Below are 11,786 nucleotides of genomic sequence, written 5' to 3'. Positions count from 1 at the left end.
TATATATATATAGATATATATAAGAGGGCCCAATTTATTTTAAATAGGTTCAAAGGATAGATTTTGAGTTAAGAATATTACCAATTTATCCAAATTAAATAGTAATTGGCCAATTTTATTAAGTTTTAAAAATAAGACGAATTAATTTAATTGATTCACAAGATTCTTAAGGTTAACAAAATAAAATAATAAATTCGAATATAAACTAAAGATTCAAAATATAAGCTAACATAATTAACCAAATATTTATATAAAATAAAATATTACAATAATTATTGTTTCAATTTTGAATATTGATAAAATATAGTAATTATATGAATGATTATGTAAGACATATACATTAGCTAAAACAATAAAAGTGTCAAAAGCTCATTTAAAATAACTTGCAAGCTAAATTTCTTTTCTTTTCTTTTATTTTTTCGAAGATATATAAAATTAATTATTTCAAATTATTTAAACTCGAGAAGCTCCTAAGTTAATTACTATCGAGGAGGTTTAAAATTTGGTGTCAACAATTGTCCCTCATTTTACTTGAATTGATGCAAGAAATTCGAGAAAAATTGAAGTTGACCAATCCAATTTTGACCGACCACATATTCATCTTTAACAAAAGAACTTGGTATGGACTTAAGAAATTATGAAATTACTCCGAGAGATTCCTATATATCTCAGGCTTTATGAGAATTCAGGCCACTGGTAGTTTCCTATATATCTCAGGCTTTATGAAGGGATCGAAATGCCCGGGAATAAGATATATGACAGATTATTGGGGTAAAACCGAGTTTAAAAATTGAACTCGCCTACATATCCTAAACAGAAGGAATCAGGCTACTTGTAGTTCGACTCAATCTGTTGAGAATAAATTCTATTATGCTAGATAACCTTTGGTTCTGGAAGAGTGACAAATAGCGCGAGTATGAAAAAGAGGCTTCTAATATCTTAGACATGAATGTGGTGCACTTCACACCAATAATTAAGAACTCACACGGACATAATTTCCAAGTCTATAGGTGCATTGTCACTCAGATTGGAAATTTGCCTCCGGTGATACCTAAATTTCTGAATGCGAATTCGAAGCTGACGAACTTAAAGAAAAACCCACATGCCTTATGATAGGGTGTGGTTTGATTGTGGTGGAAGTCACTCCTCTGCTCGCGTCCTAAGAGTTTGACATTCCTTTTTGGACTGTGTCCCAGTTCACTGCTAAGAAAATGTTCCACGTTGTGCTGCATCCTTTTTGATTTTGTCTGCACCTGTGGTATGTTTTGGAGAATTCACCCTTTCGGATGTTCTCAACAAAGACTGAGATAAAACTTGTCAGCATAAAAACGAAATTTAAATGGGAGACAATGTCTTTTACCGTGTCAACACTTAATCGTGCGCCTCGATATTTGATGTCAACTCAATTGGTTTGACGTAAAGCAAATAAAGCTTATGTCTTGTGTTTGCAATATAATCTTCAATGCACTCTTCAGTGGATGTCAAAATGAATAAAGCTGATGCAATGCTAATATTTTCTTCGTCGCGTTCGATGATTCTCTTGGCATTCACTCTTGCCCAATAAAGATGCAGTTGATGTTAAGCGGTAAATATTTCCCTTGATATGCACGATTCCTTCTATGGCAGTGCATGATTTCTTGCGGGGCATGAATATCTTCTCGCTATGAGTGATTTCTTGCTGGGTATGAATATCTTCGTGCGATGCATAAATTTCTGCGAGGCATGAATATCTTCTCGCGATGCATAATTTCTGCGAGGTATGAAATGTTCTCGTTATGCATAATTTCTATGAGCTATGAAATTTTCTCGCGATGCATAACTTTCTGCGAGACATGAAACCTTCTCGCGATGCATAAATTTCTGCGAGGCAAAAATATCTTCTCACGATGCATGAATATTGACTCGCGATGCATGAATATTGACTCGGGATGCATGATCTTCCGCGATGCATGAATATTGACTCGCAATGCATGATCTTCCGCGATGCATGAATATTGACTCGCAATGCATGATCTTCCGCGATGCATGAATATTGAATCGCGATGCATGAATGTTAACTCTTGATGTTATCCTAGGTACCAAATGAATATAGTGCTACAATCAAGCAACATGGTGATCTTCATCCATCGGGGGAATTTGCTGATTTTAAGGCAAAGTTATTAACGTGCGTCCATAGAAAAATTGTTAGTTTTAATAACGAACTAATCTGTGTCGATTTCTTTAGCTCTCTGCTTTTTGTCCCGTTTTTCCAGTTGATTTCCCGATATCTCGACCCTTGATAGATAAGACAAAATATTTTATGCCGAAATAAATAAAACGTTGAAGGGAAAATTTAAGAGAAATAAATTTTTGAGAAATAGTATCTGAAAGAGGTCAATGCCAAGTCATGTCATAACAGGCCTAAAAAACATCTTTGATTCTAATGCTTGTAGGTTTATCTGATTATTCGCTGGAGAGTTTTCAGAGTCACTCCGGACATGTAGATAAACCCATACTGAAATTTTGAGGCCATCCTCAAAAAAAATTTCCAATTGCAAATCTCGAAATATCTTCAATCTTTACTTGCTGAGGAAGGATCTTCTCCTCGAGAACTTTTGAGTCCATCTCAAAATTTTGTCCCAGTTTCTATTGTAAGGAGGAATAGAAATCTTACGGGAGATATGACCGAACCCTTGTGATGCCTACATATCCCATTAAGGAAGGAATTAGTCAAAGGTAGTTCCCCCTTAAAATTTAACAAAAGAGAAATGACAAAGAAACCGACCGAGGCCAACATAGGCCGCCTACGTATCTCATTCTTGAGAATTCAGGTCGAACGTAGTTCAAATACAAAAAAATAATTAAGGGGATAAATGGGGTGACCGAGGCCGACATAGGATGCCTATGTATCTCATTCTTGAGAATTCAGGTCAGACGTAGTTCATTACAAGGAGGATAAAATTTAAACCAAGCAAATACAAGCAAACTAGAACAAATACAAGTTGAAACTTCACACGTAGTATCTCTTTACAGCGTCTGAGTTTATAGGTTTCGTCCATGCGGTACCATCCATATCTGACATGACCAAAGCACCTCCGGATAATACCTTGCGAACCATGTAGGGTCCTTGAAAATTTGGCACGAATTTTCCTTTGTATTCGTATTGATGAGGAAAAATGCGCTTAAGGGCCAACTGACAAACTTCGAAAATTCTGTCTCTTACTCTCATGTAAAAAGCATGAATCATTCTCCGTTGATACAACTAACCATGAAAATAGCAACCATTCCTTCTCATCGATCAATGTCAACTGATCAATTCTCTTGCTCACCCATATAGCATTACTCAACTAAGCTCCTTGGATGATCCTTAGGGATGGTATCTTAACTTTAGCATGTATAAGTGCCTTTGTTCCACATACTAGCAAATATGGAGTGGCTCCAGTCGATGTTCTGACAGACGTTCGATAACCCAACAAAGCATATGGCATCATCTCATGCCAACCTCGTTGATTGTCAATCATCTTTTTCATGATCTTCTTGATATTCTTATTGGCAACCTCCACAGCTCCGTTCATTTGAGGATGATAAGCAGTTCAATTTCGGTGAGTAATCTTAAATTGATCGCATATATCTCTCATCAAGTGACTATTGAGATTGTCACCATTATCAGTAATGATGGATTCTGCTACCGCAAACCTGCATATCAGATAGTTACGAACAAAATCAGCAAGAACTTTCTTGGTTACCGACTTGTAAGAAGCTGCATCCACCCACTTGGTGAAATGATCAATAGCAACCAAAATGAATCTGTGTGCATTTGAAGCGATTGTCTCCATCGGACCGATGACATCCATACCCCAAGCTACAAATGGCCAAGGTGAACTCATAGCATGAAATTCGTGAGGTGGCACTCGAATCAAATCACCGTGCACTTGACATTTATGGCATTATTGCACAAACTTGCAACAATCTTTCTCCATAGTCATCCAGATATATCCGGCTCGAAGGAACTTTCTTGCCAAAGTGAGCCCGTTCATATGTGTGCCACAAACTCCAACATGTATGTGTTCAATAAGCTTCGCAGCTTCAACAACATCAACACATCTCAGAAGACCTAAGTCTGGAGTTCTCCTATATAGGATTTCTCCACTTAGAAAGAAATTGAGAGCCATACGGCGTATCGGCTTCTTCTGATTGGATGCAGCATCTTCAGGATAAATCCCGGACTCCAAATACTTCTGTATATCGAAATACCATGGCAAACCGTCTGGTTCTGCTTCTACATGGGAACGATGGACTGGATGTTCTTTCAACCATATATCCAGCGGATCAACATAATCTGTATCCGGATATTTAATCATCAAAGCAATGGTGGAAAAAGCATCGGCCAATTCATTCTGTATTCTAAGAGTATGTCTGAATTCGATCTTATGAAACCTCATGCACAACTTATTCACATATTGCACATAAGGTATAACCTTTGGGTTCTTCACAACCCATTCTCCTTGAACCTGATGAATCAAAAGATGTGAGTCTTCAATAACCAACAACTCGTAAATATTCATGTCGATGGCCATCTTCAACCCAAGAATACAAGCTTCGTATTTGACCATGTTGTTCGTGCAATTAAATTGGAGCTTAGCTGTCATGGGGTAGTGCTAACCAGATTCTGAGATTAAAACTGCTCCAATACCTTTACCTTTATGATTTGCCGCTCCATCAAAGAATAATATCCAACCTGGATATGCTTCAGAAATATCCTCATCCACAAATGACACTTGTACATCGTGAAAATAAGTCTTAAGTGGTTCATACTCTTTATCAACGGGATTTTCTGCAAGATGATCAACCAAAGCCTGTGCCTTTATCGCTTTCTGAGTCACATACACAATGTCAAATTCACTCAGCAACATTTGCCACATAGCTAACTTTTTGGTCGGCATTGCCTTCTAGAAGATATACTTCGGTGGATCCAATCTGTAAATGAGGTGTGTAGTATAAGAAGACAAATAATGTCTCATCTTCTTGGAAAGCCACGTCAAAGCACAACATGTTCTCTCCAACAAAGTGTAACGAGACTCATATAGAGTAAACTGGTTGCTTATATAATAGATCACCCTTTCCTTCTTTCTTGTCTCGTTGTGTTGACCAAGTACGCATCCGAATTAACTATTTGAGACAAACAAGTACATCAACAAAGGAATCCCTCCCCGTGGAGGAACCAATACCGGTAGATTGGATAAATAGTTGTTAATAGCATCAAAAGCAGTCTAACTCTCTTAAGTCCACTTTATCGGGGCGTCTTTCTTCAATAGCTTGAAAATAGGCTCATACATCATGGTTGATTGAACTATGAATTTACTGATGTAGTTTAACCTCCCGAGGAAACTCATCACATCTTTTCTCGTCCTCGGTGGAGGCAACTCTTGAATCGCTTTAATCTCAGAAGGATCGAGCTCAATGCCCCTTCTGCTGACTATAAATCCCAACTTTCTGGCTGGAACTCGAAAAGCACATTTGGCGGGATTTAACTTCAAGTTGTAACGACGCAAAATGTCAAAGAATTTCCTTAGATGTGTCAAATGGTCCGAACTCTCGCGGGACTTGATTATGACGTCATCCACATACATTTCAATCTCCTTATAAATCATGTCGTGAAATATGGTCATCATAGCTCTCATGTAGGTAGCACCAATATTCTTGAGGCCGAACGGCATCAGTCTGTATTGATATACACCCCAAGGTGTAATGAAAGCTGTCTTTTCTGCGTCTTCCTCATCCATCCGAATCTAATGATAACCTGCATAACAATCCACAAATGACTGCATTTCATGCCTAGCGCCTTTATCAATCAAAATATGAATATTCGGCAACAGAAAATTATCCTTCAGGCTAGCTTTGTTGAGATCTCTGTAGTCCACACAAATCCTGATTTCCCGTCCTTTTGGGCTACCGGAACAACATTGGCTAACCAAGTTGGGTACTGTGTCACTTCCACCAATCGATATTCTATTTGCTTGGTGATATCTTGTTTGATCTTTAAACTTAGTTCAGGCTTGAACTTCCGAGCCTTTTGCTTCACCTGATCGAACCCCGGGTTAATCGGCAGTTTATGAGATAAGACATCGGTACTCAGCCCTTGCATGTCACCAACTTCCCAAACGAACACATCAATATATTCCGTAAGCAAATGAATTAGGACTTCTCTCTGAGCTTCATTTAGGTGGATGTTGATCTTAACTTCTTTAACACATTCTGGAATCCCCAAATTTAACGTTTTCGTTTCCTCTATATTTGGTTTATGCTGATTTTTGAACTGCTGAAATTCCTCGCGACATACTCCTGTTCCTCACATTCTTCTTCGTAATAATCAACCTCGTCATTACCAGTCTCATTTTGTTCTTTCAGCTCGTAACATGACATGACATTGGCAGGTCTAAAACTTACATTACTGAAACCATAAATAGACAACGTTAGGAATGTAAAGTACAACAAACGACTAAATAAATAAATTTAAAAATAAAGAGGCTTTCATTCAAATTTAAAAATAATGCAAACTTTGGCCTTGACATAGGGCCATGTTGCCTTCTTGAACATCAGGGCTGAAAATTTGAAAATTCAAACAGTTAAGAAAATGCAAAATGATGGGTCTCGGGCCTCTTCCGGACTACCACCGATTTTAACGTGCATGAAATGATTTTTCCTACAAAGGAGTTCGGGGGATAAGGATGGGCATAGTGGTTCAGTTTTGCAGCATATCTCCCGGCTCAGCGTCGCGGATACCAACTAGTTCGACCTCTTCCTCAACGACAACATAGATCTCCTTGAAGAGGTCACAGATTCCTTGCCAAGGCCTTCATGCTCGGCATACTCCCAGATTGGAAAGGATTTATAGATATGTGGGATCGCCTTAACCAATGTTTGATCATTTTTCTTCTTCGTCTTCATGTCATCATATGTGGGGATGTACCCCAAACCATATCTGGCTCCCTTGACGAGGAACGGAAAAGGCTCAATAATTCCCTGGGAATCTCTTCCCAATCCAGAACCTAGTTCAACACCATTCTATAGAATCACAGTTGCTATTATCTTGTATACGTCAGGCATGGGAGTCTGTGGGGGCCAAGTCTTCACCGGTGGCATTCACCAGCTCCACTGTGTAGAAATATGTACCTCGCGATATCTCATCAATGATCGGCACCTGTCTGCCAGAGTGACTCCCTTAGCCATGAATAACCAACTATTCGTTCTTCCACACGAGCTTCATCATCTGATGTAGAGTAGAAGGGACAACTCTAGCCATATGGACGAAAGGCCTTCCTAGAAGAAGGTTATAACTCGTATCGATATCCAATACTTGAAATTCTGCTCTGAATTCTGCTAGTCCCATTTGAATGATAAAATTCACTGCTCCCAACATATCTCTCTGAACCCCATCAAAGGCTCTTACGATTACTTGGTTTTGTTCAAGTTTTCCCAAGTCAAACCTTAACTGCCTCAATGTCGACAACGGGCAGATATTCAGACCAGATCCATCATCTACCAAGACGCGGCTGACAACCGTTCCACTGTATACATCAATGATGTGCATTTCCTTGTTGTGTGACCTCCCTTCGAAAGGCAACTCATCGTCACCAAAACTGATTTAGAACCCTTGAATAACCTGGTGAATCATAGAAGCCACGTTATCGCTGCTTGTGCCCGTGGGTACGTACGTATCGACGAGAGACTTCATCAAAGCCTGCCTTTACGATTGAGAACTCATCAACAGGGCCCATACGGATATCTGAACTGAGTCTTCTCAAAATTCTTGATGATAGAATAATCATTTGGTTGCATTCTTCTCCAAAATTCCTCCGCTTCGCCTTTACTTATCGGCCTTTTATCCTGATCCTTCTTTTGACCTCCGAGAGCAAGCTCTTTAGGAGTGTAACATCTTCCGGATCTGGTCATGCCTTGAGCAGCAGCAGTTTCAATAACGAACTTAGGCTTGACGAGAGCTTTTGATGGTACCAAAGCAACAGCCTTTGCATGTGTCAAAATAACGAACTCTTTTTTCTCTTTGATGCTTAAAAAGGCTACATCCTTTTCCAAATAATCGTGAACGATGGGATTAATCATTTTCTTTCCACACCAGTCAGTGTCTGTCTCGATCATATTGACATTGCCGCCCTTATGATTCAGCAACGGGTTGGTGTTGACATTTCATGCCGCTGGTTGGAGAGAGACTACCTCTTGGTCAATCAAATACTGAATTTTTTGCTTGAGGTTGACACAATCCTCAGTATCATGCCAACACTGTTGGAATGATAAGCACATCTTTGATCAGGTCTGTAGAATTTGGAATTGACATCCATGGGTTTGGGCCCCACAGGGTGGATGTATTCGACCGCAGCCAGTCGCTCGTAAAGCTTTGTTCAGCTTTCAGCGAGCGCAGTGAAATTCATTGAAGGCTTCTTCTCCAATCTGGGTTGGGGAGGGTCATAACTACCTTGTTGAGGAGTAGGCACCTTTTGATAACTTATGGTATTTGGACGGGGAGCTTGGCTTCTGGGATATGGATTTGTTTGGTAGTTTGGCGATTGAGCTATGTAATTCAGAGGGGAATTCTGGTATAGTGGATCTTGAACTTGATAAAGAGTACGGGGTGCTCGGTAGCTCGACTGCACGTTAGCGCAATTGGGATCAACAACCTGGTAGGGAGACGGAATTTGGTAAGGTGGAAGATGATTTTAGTAAATGGGAGATGGATTTTGGTAATTTGGGGATGGACTTTGGTGTACTGGAGCTTGGACGTTTGGATAGATGGGGGTAGAAGTATGTTTATTGGGATGACTAGATTGCGTGTAGCAAGCTTGGTAGGACTTTTGGGAAGCCGGGAAGGACCTTGGTAATATGAAGAGCTCCTGGGGGTTTTCCTTCCCCCATATGAAACACCAACGATTTCTTCTCTTGTTTTTTTCAACAACCCTGAAGATCCACGCAATTTGGCTACACGGGCTATCTTTCCTAATTTTAAACCGTCCTCGATATTCTCACCAATCTTGACTATGTAAGAAAACTTAGCTCCAACGAGCAACATAATTCTATCATAATATTCATTCTCTTGCACGCGCACGAATACCTCAACATTTTCTTTCTCAGACATGGGTGGTATCACCCTTGCCGCTTCTTTTCTCCACCTATAGGGGAACTCCCTATAGTTCTCGATTGATTTTTGATTCATCTTCTCCAAAGAGTATTGGTTTGGAACAATTTCTATGTTGTAAGCAAATCGATCGATGAAATATTTGGCCAATGCATTCAAGCTGGTCCATTGCCTGGTTTCATGCGATGTGAACCACTCAAAAGCTTCTCCGCACAGGCTTCAACAGAAGAGCCACATCTATAAAGCTTCATCCCTTCCAACTCCAACGAACTGGTCTCAGTAGGCTCTCAAGTGATCCATAGGGTTGCTTACTCCTCCAAAGGTGTCAAACTTCGAGATTATGAACCCTTCTTGCAAGTTCAAATTTTGATGAATACATAAGTCTTCATAATTAAGCCAGGCAGTATCAGGGACGCATTGGATCTTTCATTTCTTTCTTGATCTCTTCCTTTATGTCGACCTTTACCTATTCCTTTACCCTCCACTCATTTTCCTGTTCCTCATAATGGTCCAGCTCAGACCGTGCACACTGTGCTCGACAGGGATGGCAATTTGGAAAGTGGCTCTATTTGGTAAGGGTAGAGCTACAGAGGGACTCTGAGCATTTTGAGCGGTTTGATAATTTTATGGGTACGTCTGAGGGTTGGTATTCTAATTCAAGCGGTGGTGGGGTGTTTGGGGATTGAAAGTATTATGGTTTTGATTTTGGTTTTGATTTTGCGGTGGTTGAGCGGTTTAATGGTGGGTATTTTTAGGATGGGGTGGCACTTCGGGGGTGGTTGTTTTGAGGAGGAGGTGGAGTTTTGTAGGATGCACAAGCATATTGGGGATTTAGGTTAGTCATATGTATAACTGACGGATGCTGAGCAGGTGTAGATGACATGTTCTGGGCTGGATCCATATTTGAAGAAGGGAAGTAGATTGCAGGCCTCCCATCAGCAGCGTTAGCAGTAAATCCAGGTGGAGGCATATTCTGTGTCTTTTGCATTTATACTCTCATCTCTACAATCTGTTGCATCAACTGCAGAATCAACTCATTCTAGTTTGCTACGGTGGGTTGAGCCACCACAACATCAGTAAGACTCACTTCTTCGTTATTATCCCCCATAACTGTCTTTCCTTTGTCTCAGCTTTGTCTAGGAAAGGAATCTGCGGAACCCTTTGATCTAGTGAAATAGGGATGATCTGCCAGCTTTTGATCGACACAGATCATTTTCAAAGTACCTGAGAGGGAAAACAACTCAAAGGAAGATTTGTCAGTCCAGATTCAGAATACAAAATGCATAGTATCACACAGAGAGAAGATAAACACACAAGTTGCTTTGTTTGAGGATATCTTCAACCCAAGAGTGAGACGGAAACACATTTTTTAACAAGCAGGAGTTTGCTTGTTTTAGTTTTGAAGCTGTCTCAGAAAGGCTAATCACATTGAGATAGGTCTTCTTGCGGCTGCTCTTTGATGTATGTTGATCTGTTCTTTGTATCTTCTCGTAACATGAAGGGGAGAATGAAATTTTTAAAAGATAAGGGACGGGAACGGGAAGGCTGCATACGTATCTCACAAGGAGAATTTAGGACCAATGTAGTTCGAGTACAAAATAAAACATTTTCATTTATTCATTCATTACGATTAGCTCTTAAAAGATAAAATGATGACAACACGTTAGTCATTTCCCTTCTTGTTGCAGCATTAGTCTCCTCTTTTCAGGCGACCTAGGAATGGAGGTTTGTATATGATTTCCTCGTCGTCGTCTTCCCCAGTCGCTTCAGGGTGAGCATTATCGGGACCACTATTGGCTCCTTTGCCCATTTTGCGAAGTTTGTGAATTATGTTGCTGTGAATTGTTTTCTTCTTCTTCCTCAGTGCAGCCACCCTTTCTCTCATGGAGGCAAATTCTTCCATTTCCACTTTCAGCTCCTCATCAAGTGACATGCTTTTAGCTAACAGAGCAGTTATCTCTGATTCTATTGTCGCCTCTCTCGGTTCTCTTTCTTGCACTTTCAACCGAAGCATGTCCATTTCTCTCACAAATCCTCTGTCTCTATCTCAACATATTTCTTTCTCTTTATCCGTGATGCCAGATCCTTATCCAGCGTCATGGTTGCAGTTTTGTAGATTGCGGTGGCCATGTCGACTCTGAGCCCTTCCTCCTTGGCTTCTTGAATTTCTCGAGTGATTTGTTCTATCTTCCTTTATAGTTCTTCTCCAATGAGTTCCATCTGGATATTCTTACCTCTGTCCATAGCAGTGATTTTTGCCTTTCCTGAGACGGTAGAATAGTGTTTTAGACTTTGGGGTATAGGAGGTTTCTTTTGGGTGAGAATCTTGATACTCGGAAATTTTGGCCGGACATTTGTAAAAGAGACTTCTGTATATTCTTTTGGAAATTTCTGGATAAGAGTGGGTTTACGATATCCTCATTCATAGCAACATAACACATAAGTAGTTAAACACACATATCGTGTCCTAAACATGCTTGTGACCCTTTTATGCCAAGGGTAGGCCTAACGAATTGAAGGATGTATATGCTTTTTTAACCCGATTTATTATCCCCAAAATACTTCATTAATAGCATCCAAAATGTCTGATAAACATAAAATAAAGAAATAGTTCTTAAAATAAATTACAAAACAATGTACAAATTAAGTGGTCCCACGC

General features: G+C 39.9%; 1 protein-coding gene across 1 annotated transcript; it reads right to left on the bottom strand.

Annotated features, from left to right (window-relative positions):
• Nucleotides 1-3,572: 3,572 nt before the first annotated feature.
• On the bottom strand, nt 3,573-4,556 carry LOC107022155. The gene is made up of 2 exons (XM_015222847.1): nt 3,940-4,556; nt 3,573-3,675 (listed from the first exon to the last, which is right to left on the bottom strand). The coding sequence occupies exons 1-2, from the start codon at nt 4,554-4,556 to the stop codon at nt 3,573-3,575; spliced, it is 720 nt and encodes a 239-aa protein (XP_015078333.1).
• Nucleotides 4,557-11,786: the final 7,230 nt, after the last annotated feature.

Source organism: Solanum pennellii, chromosome 6 (genome assembly GCF_001406875.1).
Source record: "Solanum pennellii chromosome 6, SPENNV200".
Taxonomy (NCBI): Eukaryota; Viridiplantae; Streptophyta; class Magnoliopsida; order Solanales; family Solanaceae; genus Solanum; species Solanum pennellii.
The sequence above is the reverse complement of the archived record's forward strand: the minus strand, read 5'-3'. Positions and strand labels throughout refer to the sequence as shown.